The 17083-nt window shown below is 34.5% G+C and overlaps 3 protein-coding genes and 1 non-coding gene across 5 annotated transcripts; 1 reads left to right on the forward strand and 3 right to left on the reverse strand.

The window, feature by feature from the left end:
* TRNAR-ACG lies at positions 619 to 691 on the reverse strand. The gene has a single exon. It is a non-coding gene; the product is annotated as a tRNA-Arg (tRNA).
* On the forward strand, positions 777 to 4589 carry LOC109717493 (high mobility group B protein 14). Of its 2 annotated transcripts, none has more exons than XM_020243314.1 (5): positions 777 to 1009; positions 2280 to 2337; positions 2411 to 2455; positions 4258 to 4332; positions 4427 to 4589. In XM_020243314.1, exons 1-5 carry the CDS (start codon positions 855 to 857, stop codon positions 4463 to 4465), a joined length of 372 nt encoding a protein of 123 aa, XP_020098903.1. In that variant the 5' UTR covers positions 777 to 854; the 3' UTR covers positions 4466 to 4589. The 2 variants fall into 2 exon arrangements, with proteins under 2 accessions (XP_020098903.1, XP_020098902.1); XM_020243313.1 differs by having other exon boundaries at positions 779 to 1009; positions 4252 to 4332.
* LOC109717494 lies at positions 6030 to 6817 on the reverse strand. The gene has a single exon (XM_020243315.1). The coding sequence runs from the start codon at positions 6623 to 6625 to the stop codon at positions 6275 to 6277; it is 351 nt and encodes a 116-aa protein (XP_020098904.1). The 5' UTR covers positions 6626 to 6817; the 3' UTR covers positions 6030 to 6274.
* On the reverse strand, positions 14147 to 14733 carry LOC109717741 (protein DSE2). Its single transcript, XM_020243629.1, has one exon. It carries the CDS (start codon positions 14577 to 14579, stop codon positions 14292 to 14294), a length of 288 nt encoding a protein of 95 aa, XP_020099218.1. The 5' UTR covers positions 14580 to 14733; the 3' UTR covers positions 14147 to 14291.

Below are 17083 nucleotides of genomic sequence, written 5' to 3' on the forward strand. Positions count from 1 at the left end.
TCGGGGTAAACCACGTCGTTCAATTTTGCCGCATCCTCGATTGTCGCCTCCGTACTTGCCGCGTCCAATTTGATCGCAGAATCCGCCTTCGCGCTTCTTTCTCTTCCTCTCGTTCTCCCTGTTTCTAGCACAGCACAACTCCTCTCGCTCCCTCTCGCGCCCTGCCCTCGCTCTCTCTCGCGCCCTGCTCCCGCTCCCGCTCGAGCTCTCCTCTCTCTCTCGGTCGCTCGCTCGCTCGCCTCTCTCTCTTTAGGTCGCTGGCTCGCTCGCTCGCCTCTCTCTCTCAGTCGCTGGCGCGCTCGCCTCTCTCTCTCTTTAGCTCGCTGGCGCCAAAAATTAGGAAAAAAAAGGAAAAAGGTGATGGGCTAAAATGTGGGAGTGAGGTTAACACTGTTTTTTTTTTTTTTTTTAACCAAGTTTATATCACCCGTTGGATCAAAGAGTTGTAGGATCTACAACTCAATATGGGGTGTATGGGTAGCACGACTCAAAAAAGATAAGGTAAGGGGTCAATTTCGAAATAACCCAAAAGACCTAAGAGTCAATTTCAAAATTGCCTACATTTGAGGGGCTCTCCATACATTTTCAAACAAAATTGACCTTAACATAAAAAAATTGCGACTCCGCTGGGGATCGAACCCAGAATCTCTGGTTCCGTAGACCAGCGCCTTATCCATTGGGCCACGGAGTCATTTTATAATTAATTCCCTTAACATTTTATAAATTATTTATAATTTATATTGGCTTTTCTTTCCTCATTTTATTTTTCCCTTCTCTTTCTCTCCTCTCCTCTTCATCTTTTCCACGAAGAACCTTCTAAAACCCTTTCCCCGTCCCCGCCGCGCTCCGGAGCGATGAAGACGAGATCATCGGCGGCGGCGCCGGCGCCGGCGAGGTCGGTGCCGGCGCCGGCGAGGAGGGCGACTACGAAGCCTAGGGCGAAGAAGAAGCCCCTCAAGGACGATCGCAACAAGCCCAAGAAACCCCCCACCGCATTCTTCTACTTCTTGTACGCCCCCCGTTAATAATCACCCCTTCCCTGTATCCATTTCCTAGGGTTCTAATGTAGGTAAATAGATACTCGGTACTGTAAATTGGTACTTGGAATTTCGTAATAGGTACTTAAAATTTTCCTAAATGAATATCTAAACTTTTAAATTTTTTTGTTTTACTATCGAGTAACAAAATATTCCATTAGTTTAAAGATATGTTGCAGTCGATGCTAAGGTTTGGTAGTAAAATCAAAAGTTTGAAAGTTAAGGTCATCTATTTTAAAAACACTATTACATTAGGTAGTAAAATCAAAAGTTTTGAAGCATGCATATGTACCGTGAAAAATGCGATAGTTTGGTTTAGATCTATAGATCTTTTAATGCTGATGAGTGGAAGCCAAACAAGAACTATGTAAAATTTGCGCGTAATTAGGTTTGTTGATTTACTAGATTAAGCAGTAGATAGAGGCTTATGTCGACTATATTAGTTAGCATCTGATTAGGGCATTTTTGCACTCTCTGAATATTTTGCTGTTCTGTCTGAACTGAGACTGTAAATTAGTGTAGAAGTATGTTTTTGTTGTAGAACAAATTAGTGATAGTACAATATAACTTGACCTTGGAGTGCTCAAATCTCTCATACGATACACAACCTTTCTCCTCAATTCCTAATGGTTGATTCGCCTGATGGAAAGAAAGAAATGCACTGCTTTACTAGGAAACTGGCCTTGAGGTTTAATGGCAATCTCTCTTTCTTTCATGGCTCATTTTTAGGCGAGAAATCGATGCTTGTAACTGTTTTCTAGTGAACTATCGGGAGTCTAGATGTGTTAGTTAGTTCTGTGTCCAGATGGATGGAAGGTAATAGCTTGTGGAAATATTTGAAGAACATGTTCTCCCAAAAAAAAAAAAGAAGTATTTGAGGAACATAGAAAAATAAAATACAAAGGGACTTGAAAAGAGACGTATATGATTTTGAGTGGAAAGTGATTTGGTAGTGCCAGATAAAATCTAGCGAAGTTTCAATAAGTGGTGTATTGCTTTAAGTTTGGCATGTGAGTTTGCTTTCATGATGTTATAATTTCCCTAAAGTATGCTTATTCACTGCATCATAGTAATAGTTATTTATAGTTTGCTTTGTCTAAATGAGTAATATAACTACTTATGTCTTGCCATTCTGTTTAGCTAGCATCTCTCTGTGTATTGATTATATATTTTGGTTGACTGACTTGCGGAAAGCTGACTTGTTTATGTGAATGTGCATCGAAACCTGGTGTTCTTTTGAAGAGAAGATTTTAGGAAAACCTACCAACAAGAGAACCCAGATGTCAAATCAATGCGTGATGTATGTATATATGTACTCTTAATACTCAAATTTAGTCTCTTTCCTTTGGTTGCTTATGCATATTGTCTTCCAGATTGGAAAAGCATGTGGAGAAAAATGGAAAACAATGTCATTTGAGGTTAGCATCTATCTTCTTTTTCCCATTTGAGGCATGACAGGCCTTAGCATTATTATTATTATTATTATTATTTTCTCTGCAATTGATTTATCATTTTTTTATTATGAATTAGGTACGAAGGGTACGAGTTATCTACCAGCAGTAGTATGTTTAATAAACATAATTAACATAGGAGTACAACTAGTTCCTTGAAATGGTAGTTCTGAGCACAACTAAGAAAATATGAGGTGAAGAAGTGTGTAAAGCCTGCTTCTTGAAATATTGAAGGTTACAACAAGAAACTTCATTTTTTCTATCTGGTTTTACTTTAGCTGACTGCACGAAACTTAAAACTGCAATCATGGGAAGTTATGATAGCAATCGATGTTGATAAAGAAACTGTAAGTGGAGCTGAAATGGACAAATCTAATTTATGTAGCTAACGCGAATAAGTTTGGATTAATGACTAAGTTGTTGTCACTCTGCTGCTGCTGCTGTCCAGTCCAGACTTGATGCCCTGTACTTCTAGTTTAATCATGCTTTATATTGGCTCACGATACACCAAGGGCTAGGCTAGAAAATCCTTTTTTTTCTTTCCTTTTTTTGTGTAGGGATCTGGGAGCTCTGATATAAACTCCATTCTGTCTTTGCAATACTATAAGGACACTTTTTCTAGCACACAATTTTGTACATGGGGCATATCACTACTTTTGTTCCTTGAATGCATTTCTAGAGTCAGAAAATAGAGTTCATAACCCTTAAACACACTCCATTTTGGGGAAATGACAAGAATGGTGCATAAAGAATATGTTATATAGCAAAGCATGTTATTTGAAACATTTAAGAGCCAATATCTGACGAAGTATCTATCCCTGATAAATCAAGGTCGGATATTTTATGTATCAAATTTCAGCGGACACTTTCTCTTAGTACAATCTAGCCAATTAGTGGACAATCTTCTATTACAAGTTTCCTTGATTATTTTTGATACAAATATTTCTCTACAGCCTAGCTAAGCAAGAAAAGTATCATTTCTCTTTGACTGAAAGAGTCGGCAGATTTTCCTATTTTAAGGTGTTAGTGCATGTAAAACAGCAAAAAGCTTCCTGACTAGAAGTTCTCATTCTACCTTTTTCATTCAAAAATAATGAGGAAAAAAGAAAAAAGACAACTTTCTGCTAAGAGGCTTTCTTAGAAAGTAAGCTTCTAGTCTCAACAGTAATAAGTGCTTCCAAGACTTGTAGTTATGATTGCTCTGTTCTTTCAGTTCTTTAGTTGCAACATTTCACAGAAATCTCCTTTTCTGGTCCTTGATATTTCTTGTATTCCTAATAGCAGTTGGTTTATTCTGCTAGATTAGCTTACAAAAAACCTTGAACCTCCGTTGTGTACATCAGATAATTGTCCATATAGCTCTATTTGCCAGCTTTCATTTTGATAATTGTTCATCTAAACAAAAAATATTCAGAAGGGAAGAGAATTTGGATTTTAGGAGTTTCTATAGAACAGTCTGTTTCAAAAAGGCAGGTTGTTGCTCAAGTTGTTAGCTAGCTAAAACTCACTTCAATAACCATGAAAATGCACCCTGGAAGAGAAATAAGTTGGGCGTGACCTCGAGCTTGTATGGTTTCCTTATAAGGAAAATCGAGTTGAGACCAATTCATGAACTATATAAGTTTCATAGGGCAGAATATTCCGAGGAATATGAAGATTCTTCATTTCATTTTTTCTCTTTTCTTCCTCTGTCTTCTGTGTTTTCTCTTTTTCCCCATGTAGTGGTATTAAGTATCAATTGCTTATAAACTTGTTCTGGATAGGAAAAGGTTGCATACTATGATATAGCTACAGAAAAGCGAGCCGAGTTCGAGAGGGCAATGGCAGAATATATTAAGAGAAAGGTAAAATGATCTTCATTTACTGCCTTCAGTAGTTCATTCTATCCATTTTGTACACTAATCATGTTCTATTATTCTGCTTCCTTATTTCATCTAGGAAAGTGGGGACTTTTCTGAGGAATCCGACTATGAATGAATATCAGATCAAATTGTTTGATGAAAAATCAAGGATTGTGTGCAGAAGCCAATCTTGTACATTGTACTTGCGAGGGCTTGTCATTTGGTATCAAAACTTAGTTCAGCTTCTTTTCTTCTTGGCTCCTCTTTCTCTTACCTTCTATTGCATTCTTTTTTGCTTCATTACACTGCATGAAACGTTTAGCATTTTCAAAGCTAATTTTTAAAACCATAAAATAGCGAATATTGAGCATTCGAAAGTAAGACATCTGTTAGTAGATATATTGTGCAAATGGAGCAATGTTATTCCAGATCTATTTGTCGCAAAAGTATCAAACAACATCACGTGATTGGAATGGAAAAAAAAAAAACAAAAATCAAAAATCATGATTTGAAGATCTTTATGAACAGGTTTGTTAAATCCAAAATATTTGTTGTGCCCTGTAAAAGACTCAGAACTTACTGGCACATCAACTGGACTCCAGCTTGCGGCAGTCCTAGTTTATTAGTTTAAAAAACATGGGCAGTTCCTGTACTATTCCCATATTATAACTTGGTCTCTGAACATTTTGCGCAAACGCTTTAGGCCTTGAACTTCGCCATTCCATAATCTGAAAAAAAAGTGTATGTTTCATTGTAAAGGAGCAGTTTAACCCTGTTTGCAGTGAAAGTTCTTTTTTTATTTGTTTTTTCGCTGCTAAAAATGTGTGGGAGTATCTTGAACTAGGCTCATTTTGATTTGACTATCTAATGTTGAGTAAGTTCCGATTTTGCTACCCAACTCTTTAGTTTATCTGATTAGAGCAATTTGATTGCTCTTTCCTTCAGAATTTCAGTACACCGATTATTCTAGTAGATTTGATTAGACTATTTAATTACATGATTAATGTGACTAAGTTCCAGAATTAAATTAATTGAAAATTAGATAGACAAATCAAACTTTTAAAATCATAGTTTAGATAAATTTCATTTATTTTTACTCTTTTTCTTTCCCCTTCTACGTCAGATATTTAAGTTTAAAAACTACAGTGTTTGAGTATAGAGATATAGCAGGTTCTATCCTGCATTTTACCCAGTTCAATTTATTATTCTAAAAAGAACATGGTTCCCCAGAGTAAAGTTACTTTCTTATTAAACCTGGAACTTCAACTCTCTTTGAAACATTATCATTGTTTTGGTGACCCAATTGGCCCCTACCATTGACTCCTTTGCCCCCTCAATAAGATATGCTCTGATGCTTCACTCCTTTTCAGTGGTTGATCTGTATTTGCTGCTACAAAGCTTTCTTTTATATTCTCTTTTCTCTGTGGACCTTTTCTTATTTTTGTGGCTCTCATAATGTACAATGTATATATGTGTGGAGACCCCTCAACAATAGTCCATTACAAACTAGATCCCTCAACTTCTAACTTCTTCGGAATTGATATATCAGAACCGACGAAAAATGGAAGTTGAGGAGTGTTTGTCCAAATGATCTATAGTTGAGTGGAAAATCGATTCGCCTCAAAAAAAAAAAAAGGAGAAAATAAATAAAAAGAAGTAAAAATATATTAAAAAAATTTAAAAGATAGTAGGCATGGGTGTGTCTCCAAAATTATTATACTATTTAATACTGTACATTTTGAAGCTGAGCATGTTCCAAAGGTAGTGACAAAGATGACATTTTTGCAAAAAACTAACCCCCTTGCTTTTACTCTCCGCAAATCTCTCATTCAGATCTCCAGCATATATACTTGCGATTTCGCAAAACTAGCTAGCGGGTATTTTCGCAAAAAAAAAAAAGAAAGAAAAAAAAAGAAAAGCCTGCGATAAATACAAATCTCTTAATCTAACATGCTCCGGCGACGTCCTCCGGGCGGAACCTGCGGGAGCCGTCGGCGAGGCAGCTGTCGTCGAAGTTCTTGGCGTAGCTGGCGGCGTCGTATCCGAAGGTGATGAGGGGCTTGGACGTGCGCATGCTCCTGCACACGCCCTTCTTCCCCTCCCTCACCAACCTGTCCAGGAGCCTCCGCCACGACGGCGCGCTCCGCTGCTGCCGCTGAGCAGCGTCGCCGCGGGCGAGGAGGTGGAAGCGCGAGGGGTTCGACGGGCGGTGCAGCACGAGCCACGACGGCGGCGACGCCATGCAGGAGGGGAAGTAGGATGATGAGTGGGTCGGAGATGTGTGGGTCTGATCCATATAATTTGTGCTTGTTATTCGTTGGAGCTAGCTAGCTAGCTAGCTAGGGTTTGTTGCAGCAGCAGCAGCAGTTATTTTTCGATGTGGCTAGCTAGCTAGGGGTGGGAGAGGTTTTAGGTTTGTGTGGTGGGTGTTATATATAAAGAGGATTTGGAGTTTCTCTCTCTCTCTCTCTCTCTCTCTCTCTCTCTCTGTTTGTATGTTTTTGGAGATGGTATGTGAGCACGCAAAAATAGATATAAATCTTACAATCTGTCCCAACAATGATTATTTTATCATGCTAAGTCTTATTACAATTTTAATTGTTTTACTACGAAATATTCAAAATGTTTGTCTCAATTCCTGGATGTGTAAACTGTAGGATTTTTCTCTGGTTCATGGATTGGTCTCATGGAGCGCGCGTACAACAAAGTCCGTGCCAATACGTGCAGCATGTGCGTTTCCCTTGAGTAGGGGTGGAAACGAGCCGAGCTCGAGCGAGCTTATGTCAGCTCAAATTCGGCTTGAAATTAATTTCGAGCCTAAATCTAGGCTCAAGCTCGGCTTGAAATTAATTCGAGCCGAGCTCGAGCGAGCCTAATTTCCGAGTCCGAGCCGAGCCTCGGTCGAGCGGTCTAAACGAGCCGATTGAAATTCTCGACATTATATAATCAATAGTTAATTTTTATAGAACATTACCTATAATTTGATGTAACATGTCCAATTAGTTCAAAATACAAAAATAATTGTAAGAAATGTGAGTTTAGGTGATTGCCTGACTGGTGAGGGTCAGCAGAGAGAGAGAAGAGGGGAAAAAAATTAGGGATTTGAAAATTTGAATGTTATCATGTTTTAGGGTTATGTGCAACAGTAATGTCTGAAAGAGAGTGTGTTATGCAATTTAGAGTTGGGCTCAATTGCAGGGTTGTACTTGTTGGGTTTATTTTATGGGCGAACAATAATGGCCCAAATTAAATTAAAGCCTATATATAATTAAAATACATTTATATTTATAAATATTATATATATATATATAAATATATATATATATATATATATATATATATATATATATATATTATATATATATATATATATATACATAGAATTAGGCTGGAATACTATAATTTAATAGTAAAACGCTTCATTTTGCTATCGAATTTTAAACCCTTGGATGAAAAATATAAGGTCAGGATGATATTAGTCGTTAGAGTTAGTGGTCTCGCTAGGGTTGAGTGTTTTTCACTGGGTTATAGTTTTTAATCCAAATGGTTGAAATAATAAAAAGAGTTAATCCAAAGGCTAAAAAACTGATAGCAACAATAGGATTTTGCTACTAATAGTAGCCCACTAATAGTACCCAGTCTCTCTCTCTCTCCGTCTCTCTCTCTCTCTCTCTCTCTCTTCTCTCGCTCTCTCTTTTATATATATATATAGGGCTACTATACTTTATGATATAGACCTTGTACTCATAAATTTTTAATCGTTGATGGGATGTGTGGTTAGGATGATAGTGGTCCCACATTAAAATGATAGCGGTCCCCTAAGTTGAGATGGGTAATTGTTTGAATAGTATGATCTAACGGATAAAAATGATCAATGGAATAAATCTAAGAGCCGAAATCTTATGAGTATATAAGAACCAATACTCATAAGTAAGTAGGCCGGACGTTCATATATATATATATATTATATATATATATTATATAATATATGATTATATATATATATATATATATATATATTCGAGCTTTTCGAGCTTTTCGAGCCTAATTCGAACGAGCCGAGTAATACTCAAGCTCGGCTTGAAATGAATTTCGAGCCTTTTATTTTGTTCAAGCTCGGCTCATTTAATTTCGAGTCGAGCTCGAGCGAGCCGAATATCGAGCCGAACACGAGCCGAACGCGAGCCGGCTCGCTCGTTTGCCAGCCCTACCCTTGAGTCTCGATAAAATCCGGCGTTGTTTTTGACGGAACAATGCAATGAACCATACATATACTTTTTCTATTAGCAAGAGTACTTACATATATATGTTAGGCCTTAAACTTTGTCTTAAGATCTGTTTGGTTCGAAATTTTCACTTACCGTGTATTCTATCGTCGTAATAAAAGGGCATTTTGTGGTGTAAAAATTCTATGTTCAGAGCCCTTGTATGTTTTTAACTTGAAGAGCATTTCATTTTGGAAAATAAATATGTTTTGCTACAAATTGATGGGGAGTTCAACTCACAAGCATAGTTAGTTAATTCGGATTTGGCAAAAATTCGGTACGGGTATAATTCGGATAAAATTCGTCTTTTAATTTTTAAATTCGTTGAAAAATACGGTTAAAAAACGGATTCGATAATTATTCGGATACGTAATTTATACGGATATTATACGTTCACCAATTAAAAATTCGGGATAAAAAATTCGGCGATTAAATTAAATCTTTTTCTCTCAAGATTTATGCTATTAGCATAAATATTCATATTTATTAAGAATATAAGAATTAAAAGCTACAAAATTAAGCTAATTAAGTAAAAAAAATATTAAACTATATTTTTCTTATAAATAAAATATTATATAATAATATTTTTATATAAAAATATAATACTATGTATAATAAATAAATATATATTTAGAAATAAAATTTTATATATATATATATATAATGAGTTAATGGCTCATGCGGTCCACGAGGCCGAAGTGGCCTCGTGGACCGTGCGTCAATCTATTTCCAAACGCCGCGATTTTTCATCTTCTTCCCCAAACCCAGCGCCATTTCGATTACAAGCTCCGAAGTCCCAAATTCAATTCTTTTCAAAAAATTTATAAAATAATTGTTTCAAAAAAAATTTTAGGGACAACAAATTTTTGGGGAAAAAAAATTTCAGCGGAAATTTTTTTTTTCAAAGAGATTTTACAAGGATCTTCTGCGACGAAAGCGGCGGAGGAGAAGGAGAACGACGATGGCGGAACGACGATGGCGGCGACGACGCGAGCCGCGAGTCCGTGACCGCCGTTTTTTTGAACGAATCATTCGCGAATCGCGAATGATCGCGAATCGCGAATGATTCGCGGATAATTTTTATTGATGAAAAAAACGCGTTTTTTTACGCATTTTTCCAAAAAATGCGGATGCGGGCGTTTAATTCGGCATTCTAAATAGTCGCGAATAATTCGCGAATTAAACGCGAATTAACTAACTATGCTCACAAGCAGAGTATTTTTTTTTTTTTTTGTGCATAGGATTATAGAGGATGTGTCCTCTTATTTCACGCCACTCTACAGAGTGCAATAACTATGTAAAATCAATAACTAATCTAATTAAACAAAAAAAAAAAAAAGTTCATGCACCAAATAATAATAACAATAATAATAATAATAATAACCCACTAAAATAATAAGGAAACACTTAAAAAAAAATAATGGCCACAACTTAGGCTGAGTTGGTGTTTGGTGAGAAACAGCGAATCCGTACCCATCTCGGATTCCTGAAATTATTGGTAGTGGAATTAGTTCAGTGTGTGCCGCTCCACTCCAAAACAACCCTCAATACAATATATGCTCTTTTTGAATCATTCCACGCAATTATTTTTTAAAACTAAATCATAACCACACTCGAATGAATAAAGACTCTCCAATAACGTCTCATTAAAGAGTCTCCGATCTATTCCACTATTCTTGTGTATTAATTTTATCTCTATCTAATGATTTATTCAATATTTTTTTAATATTAAAATATATAAAAAAAAATTTAAATTTTATAAAAAATATAATTTTAAAAATAAAAATAACACCTATATAAATTGGAACTCGTTTGGAGACACTAGACACTATGCACGCTGGTACGCCCACTTTACACGTGTCGACACTCGTCCCCAGATCTGTTGGCAATACTTTCCTGCACCGGGTGTACGTTTACACCTCATGATCCGTGTGCTTAAGTTTTTTTTCATTATTTTTTTTTTCTATTAATGTACATAGCTCATCCTCGAGGATTCGAGACTTACTAGAAGCTTCATGATCAGATTTGAGTTTAGTATCTATAATAATAATACATTAGTTTAAAATTTTAAACTATAAAAAAATTTTCTGTTAAAATAACAATATTTAACAACCTGCATGTAATATATAATAATCATATTTTAAACTCAAATTCTAATTTAATAAATACAATCTTTTTCTATTTAAAAAATTTACGCATGAGAAATTATAAGCGTTTAAATTTAATTACCTAGGCCTCAGTTCGTACCAGAAATTAACTGTACAAAAAGAGCTATTGCATGTTGGCTAGCTATTTATTGATTAAAATAATTTTAACTTTCAATTATATGACTATAAGTTTAGTAAGCTAATAAGTTGAATTGAGTGAGGTTGAAGTTCACAATAGACCTAATAGCACGAGACTTAACAATAAATCTTATGTTTAGGTGAGTTGAATCAGGTCGAAATTCTTGAACACTGTAATTGAATCCTTAAGTGCGATGAGTGCGGTCTTACTATCAGCATATTTTTTTGAAATAATTGGTTAGCACTTACGATCATAGTTAGTTAATTCGGATTCGGCAAAAATTCGGTACGGATATAATATGCATAAAATTCGTTTTCTAATTTTTAAATTCGTTGAAAATTTTGGCTTAAAAAATAGATTCGGTATAAAATATAAGATAATCTATATTTAAAAATTAAAATTTATAAGTTTTTATTCATATTTTCAATAATTCGGGAATAATTCAGCTGGACCAAAAATTCGCGAATAATTTTCTTTCTTTAGAAAAAAAATTTATAAATGGACTGTTTAATTCGAATTTTCAATAATTCGTGAATAATTCGCGAATTAACTAACAAATCTTACGATTCACATTATGTAAAATACATTAATTATTATATTTTAAGAGTGCAATATGTGAAATGAAGCTCTGCACCCGGTGCAGCGAATAACTCGGTCTACTCCAGTGATCAAAATCAGCTGGACCACTAGTGACGCACGGTACACCTAAATCCACGAGTCACAAGCCGCCACGTCAATAAATCCAGGGAATATTGACATGTGTCGAGTGATGATTGGTGGGAGTAGTGGGGGCGAATGTCGACGAAGGAGCCCGTTGTTATGCTGAGCTGGCGATGTGAGGCACGTGGAACGGGTCCAACAAATCTACTGGCGATGATGTGAGGGGACGCGGCAACAACCACTCCCCATCTTTAGTGGGGCCCACAACCACTCCCCATCTTTAGTGGGGCCCACTTGAAATTCCGTTCCGTTTGTGCTCCTCCGAAACGGAACGCGAATTTGCAGCGAGGGCCCCAAAATTATTACTCGTCGCATTCTAGGACGTAAACTTTTTTTTTTTCGTTTAATTGAAAAAATTAAAATTTTAATGATTACCGTAATTGAGTTTTTTGAAGCATCAGATTTTGTTCCAACGAGGACGGAATTTTGATGCCTCACAGCGAGAGAATTATATTGACATTTTGAGTAAAGCTTCATATGAGATTGCCGAGAATATGAGAATGATAAAAAGATATTTCTTTATAATTCGAGTAAGAAAATTTCTACGTCCCACCGGAAAAAAATGAGAATTATATTTTTTATGTACTTTTGTCGCAACTTTTTTCTAATTGCATTTGAGGGCTCTCAACATTCAACAAGCCCAAAAAAATCTTAGCAATTGGGCTTCTTGTTGGATTTGGGCTGGATCTTAATTTATTTTTCTTTTTTGCATAATAATTGCGGCCTAGTCCAGGTCCGCATTTTAAATGTTACATACATACAAAGCTTACTCTAGGTTTGTAAAAGTCCTTTTTTTGTTACTCGACATTAAAGTTTAGGCATATTTCACTGCTATTATAGTTGATAAGGATAAAAATTTAGTTGGAGTGGTCTATAGTGTAAGATCACTTTATCTACTGTTCATCATGTAGTCGGCACAAAATTTAGAACAGTGTAGGCAGAAGAATTTAGTTGGAGTGATTTATAATGTAAGACCACTTTATCCACCGTTCATCATGCAGTCGACATAAAATTTAGAACAGTATAAGCAGCAGATAGAGCAATTATATATTGGAGGCTATTCCTACCAAATTTTTATTCGACTATATGTCCGGTCTCGAATAGAAATGAGTGTGTTATTTTGGTGGCTTAAGAACGTCCAAAATAAAAAATAAAAAATAAAAAATAAAATGCTAAACTTTGTTCTTTTTTTTTTTTTTTTTTTGAAGTGTTGATTGAAAAGACAACGTTCTGCAAGCATGAAATATTTGACAGGTAAAATACCTATTTGGCTATCACAACATGATCAAAGAAATAATTATTAAGAACAAGTGATTAAAAAACAATTAAGGTCAAAAAAAATTACCAAAGAGTGTAGTAAGGGAACAAAAATTTGGCAGGGGATGATTCCAATCTCAGACCGTTTTATTCGACGTCATCAATCACGTGAGCGACATAAATCTCAAAGTTGCGTAAATGATAGATGAGACGGTCTCACATGGATGACTGTTTCATAAAGTTTTTATTTGTGAAAAATTACTTACAATATGATCTAACCTTGCTGTTGTTGTGCACAAAATATTGAGCAACAAATAAATGTTCATAAAAGAGAACAACATTGTCGATCAAAGGACATTTTTTTTTACTAAACACTAACATGATACTCGGATTGCGCTTAATTGGTTCATTGAAAATGAAGGGAACCATAGATGCATCAAACCGTTGTAATATATTGCAAATACCCTTTATCATGAAAAGTTTTTTAAAACTAAGAAACAAATAAAATTATATATATATATATATATATATATATNTATATATATATATATATATATATATATAGTCCGGCTGGGATACTATCGACAGCACGAAATATTTGGTGCTATCAAATTTTCTGGCTTTAGATTTACCTCTTTTATCATTTTCATCCGTTCGATTATACTATTCAACCAACCATCCACTCAACTCTAAGGAGCCCACATCATCATAACCGCGCATCTTTTAATCCAAGGTCGGAAAACTTAATAGCACCAAGTTATTGATGCTATTAATAGTATTTTAGCTAGTTCATATATATATATATAGAGAGAGAGAGAGAGAGAGAGAGAGAGAGAGTCCATTTACTATTCTATTAATAAGATTGAGGACATTGTCCTATCAAGTCGTTTTAAATGATCGGAACTTCAAATTGATAATCGGCACCGTTGAAATTGATCTACATAATTAGAACTGTTTATAAACTAAATTTTGTAATATTTAAAAATCATTATCAAGTTCATTAAAGAGTTGAAAAATGAACGGTTATAAATGAATGACCTTTTTAAAATAAAGATTAAATTTTCTCAATTCATAATCAGAGTTATCAAACATTATCTAAATAGTTTAAAGAATTTTCTATCAAAAATTCAAGCAATTTGGATTGCTATACACCGTTAAACAAGCAAACGGTTCATATAGGCCGTCAAAAAATTGTCGATTTTACGATACTTTGATCACCATGTAAATAATTTTTAAAATTTATAAAACTTAGTTTCTAGAAACCGGAGGGGTATATATGCAAAAATCCCATTGAACTAACTAATTAATAATTGGTTCCAATACACATAATAGAGAGAGAGAGTAAACAAAACAAAATAAAATAAACAGTGCAAAAAATAAAAATAAAAACAAAATCCAAATTTTATTACAAATCTATGAAAATCCCAACTTTGATCAGATGTGGCCACATCCGCAGCAGCAGAAGAAGCAGCAGAGTGCGAAGACGAGGATGACGGCTTCGGCGACGTAAACTACGCGGAATAAGACGTCGTCGCGCAAAGAGAAGCTCAGGTTGAGTCGTTTCCACCGTGACGAAGACGACGACGACGACGACGATGACGAAGAAGAAGAAGAAGAGGAAGAGAAGAAGCCCAGTCTACTGCAGCTCCAGGGCCAGCATTTGTATTTGGAGTTAAACTTAGAGTTAGAGCTCGTTGTTGCCATTGATAAAGAGGTTGACATGTGTGTGTTGTGTTGAGTTGTTTGGTGGTGTAGTAAAAGAGAGAGGGTATTGGATTCAAAGTTTGGAGCTTTTAAATTGGAAAGGGACAAGGAGAGGTGGAGAGAATTTGGAGGGGTATTTATAAGTAAGAGAGAGTGAGATTTGGAGTCAATTAATTTACAATATAATGTAATGAGTGGATAATTGCTTAATTTACGGAGCTAATTATGAATTAAAGTTGGGATTATCATGATGATTGTGTCGGTAAATTTCCCTTTAATTTGTATCGTGCATGCGAAGCTAAAAAAAAGCCTTTTTTTTAAAGACTCAAATTATAAAATTACTCCAGTATACGTGTTCGAGTGAGCTTTCACCAGGTACATGTATTAATAGGATTGATTTACTACAAATTTCGTATTGTATAGTAGGCTGTACTGCACTAATAGATTCGCCAGCACTTTAGTGAAAACTTCAACCAAACTAGAAGATATATGATATATTTAAGGCTTTTAGGTGTACATACACTGAATAATAAACATACATTTAAGGCTTTAGCTGTACACATACACTACGTACGATTGACAATTCTGTCTGCTGTTCACGAGTCAGTTCAGTTCGACTTGAAATGAGTTCGAAATCGATTGCTCGTTTAGTAGATGAGTCGAACACGAGCTGAATTTTTTAGCTCGAAATCTTAACGAGTTGAATAAGAGTTGTAGTCAGCTCGCTCGTGTTCGGCTCAATATAGCTCAAATATATATACAAACATATTATATATTACAAATTTCTAATATTTGGTTCTTAGGCCAACCCAAATGTAAATAAATCTATATTTTGTGGATTTCACTTATTAAATTAAGATTCTAATTTTTTAAATTTCTTTCCATTGTTCATCTAGTAGTAAGACTGACAATATAACTTGCTATTCGCGAGCCAACTCGTATTCGGTAGTAGGGTTAGCAATAAACAAGCCAAACATAAGATGAATTTTTAGTTCGTTAGTTTTACGAGCTAGCTCGTGTTAGGCTCCATCTCACTCGTAATCGGCTCATTGACGGCCCTAACACTATGTAATAAACATAGTAGTAAATTTTTGGGGGAATGGCATCATAATTTCAAATTAAGATGAGCTCACATTAAAAAAAAAAAAGTACCTAATTGTTCATCTACTACATTGTTGATATGTAGTTTGCTTTTTTAAGGATATGTTCTAATAGCCGGATGAATATTTATGTATCAAAACTATATAATTCCGTTGGAGATCTAGTACATTATTTAATGCTATTGTTTTTTTTTTTTTTTTTTTTTTTTTTTTTTTTTTTTTTTTTTTTTTTTTTTTTTTTTTTTTTTTTTTTTTTTTTTTTTTTTTTTTTTTTTTTTTTTTTTTTTTTTTTTTTTTTTTTTTTTTTTTTTTTTTTTTTTTTTTTTTTTTTTTTTTTTTTTTTTTTTTTTTTTTTTTTTTTTTTTTTTTTTTTTTTTTTTTTTTTTTTTTTTTTTTTTTTTTTTTTTTTTTTTTTTTTTTTTTTTTTTTTTTTTTTTTTTTTTTTTTTTTTTTTTTTTTTTTTTTTTTTTTTTTTTTTTTTTTTTTTTTTTTTTTTTTTTTTTTTTTTTTTTTTTTTTTTTTTTTTTTTTTTTTTTTTTTTTTTTTTTTTTTTTTTTTTTTTTTTTTTTTTTTTTTTTTTTTTTTTTTTTTTTTTTTTTTTTTTTTTTTTTTTTTTTTTTTTTTTTTTTTTTTTTTTTTTTTTTTTTTTTTTTTTTTTTTTTTTTTTTTTTTTTTTTTGAGAAAAGGCAGCATGCTGCTCACTTCATTCATAGAATGCATGAACTAGGCTGCAGGGGTGAGGCAGTCAGCACCTCGGAAAAAAGGCGCAGTGATTGAAAAAAAAAAAAAAAAAAGACAACTATTTCGGGCGCAAGAGGACTTCCCAGGATTTGAGCAACAACTTAAGCCTGTGTATGACTAGACCAGGGTCTAATTGGATGTTACAAAAAATCAGATCATTCTTAACCTTCCAAATGGCCCACCAGCAAGCAGCCAATTTAGAAAGACTATTGCGCTCGTTATGCTTTTCTTTCTTGGCCGTCCACCTATCCCATACATGATGTACGTCGTCTCCTAGCTCTCTGTCCTGAACTCCCTCTAGACCCATCACCATGAAGAATTTAATAAAGACGCACTGAGTGAATAGGTGATCCACTGTCTCCTCGTGCACCCTGCACAGCACACAGGCTGTGTCTCTAGCCCAAACTCTCTTCACAAGGTTATCAGTTGTGAGGGACCTCTTCTTGAGGATTAGCCAGCAGAATACTTTGACTAATGCTATTGTTAATTTGTTTTTGTTGTGTATACGAGTCAAACCATATTGAGCTAGATGTTGGCTTATAAATTCTAATCATCTTAAGAGCTTGTGAATGTTAGAACGTTATCTAATAATAATTACCTCTTGTGCTAGACGAATCTTCTTTCGCTATTTCAATATAGTAGTCGATCCATTAACTAATTCTAGCACTAACAGTTGTGATT

This window comes from Ananas comosus, linkage group 11 (genome assembly GCF_001540865.1).
Source record: "Ananas comosus cultivar F153 linkage group 11, ASM154086v1, whole genome shotgun sequence".
NCBI lineage: Eukaryota > Viridiplantae > Streptophyta > Magnoliopsida > Poales > Bromeliaceae > Ananas > Ananas comosus.

What these genes read in the sequence shown, in the direction of transcription:
- LOC109717493 (XM_020243313.1), top strand. Translation starts at nt 855, where the DNA reads ATGAAGACGAGATCATCGGCGGCGGCGCCGGCGCCGGCGAGGTCGGTG. An exon ending in ACCGCATTCTTCTACTTCTT is followed by an intron (nt 1,010 to 2,279) that starts GTACGCCCCCCG and finishes GTTCTTTTGAAG; the next exon opens with AGAAGATTTTAGGAAAACCT. An exon ending in GGAAAACAATGTCATTTGAG is followed by an intron (nt 2,456 to 4,251) that starts GTTAGCATCTAT and finishes TGTTCTGGATAG; the next exon opens with GAAAAGGTTGCATACTATGA.
- LOC109717494 (XM_020243315.1), bottom strand. Translation starts at nt 6,625, where the DNA reads ATGGATCAGACCCACACATCTCCGACCCACTCATCATCCTACTTCCCC.
- LOC109717741 (XM_020243629.1), bottom strand. Translation starts at nt 14,579, where the DNA reads ATGTCAACCTCTTTATCAATGGCAACAACGAGCTCTAACTCTAAGTTT.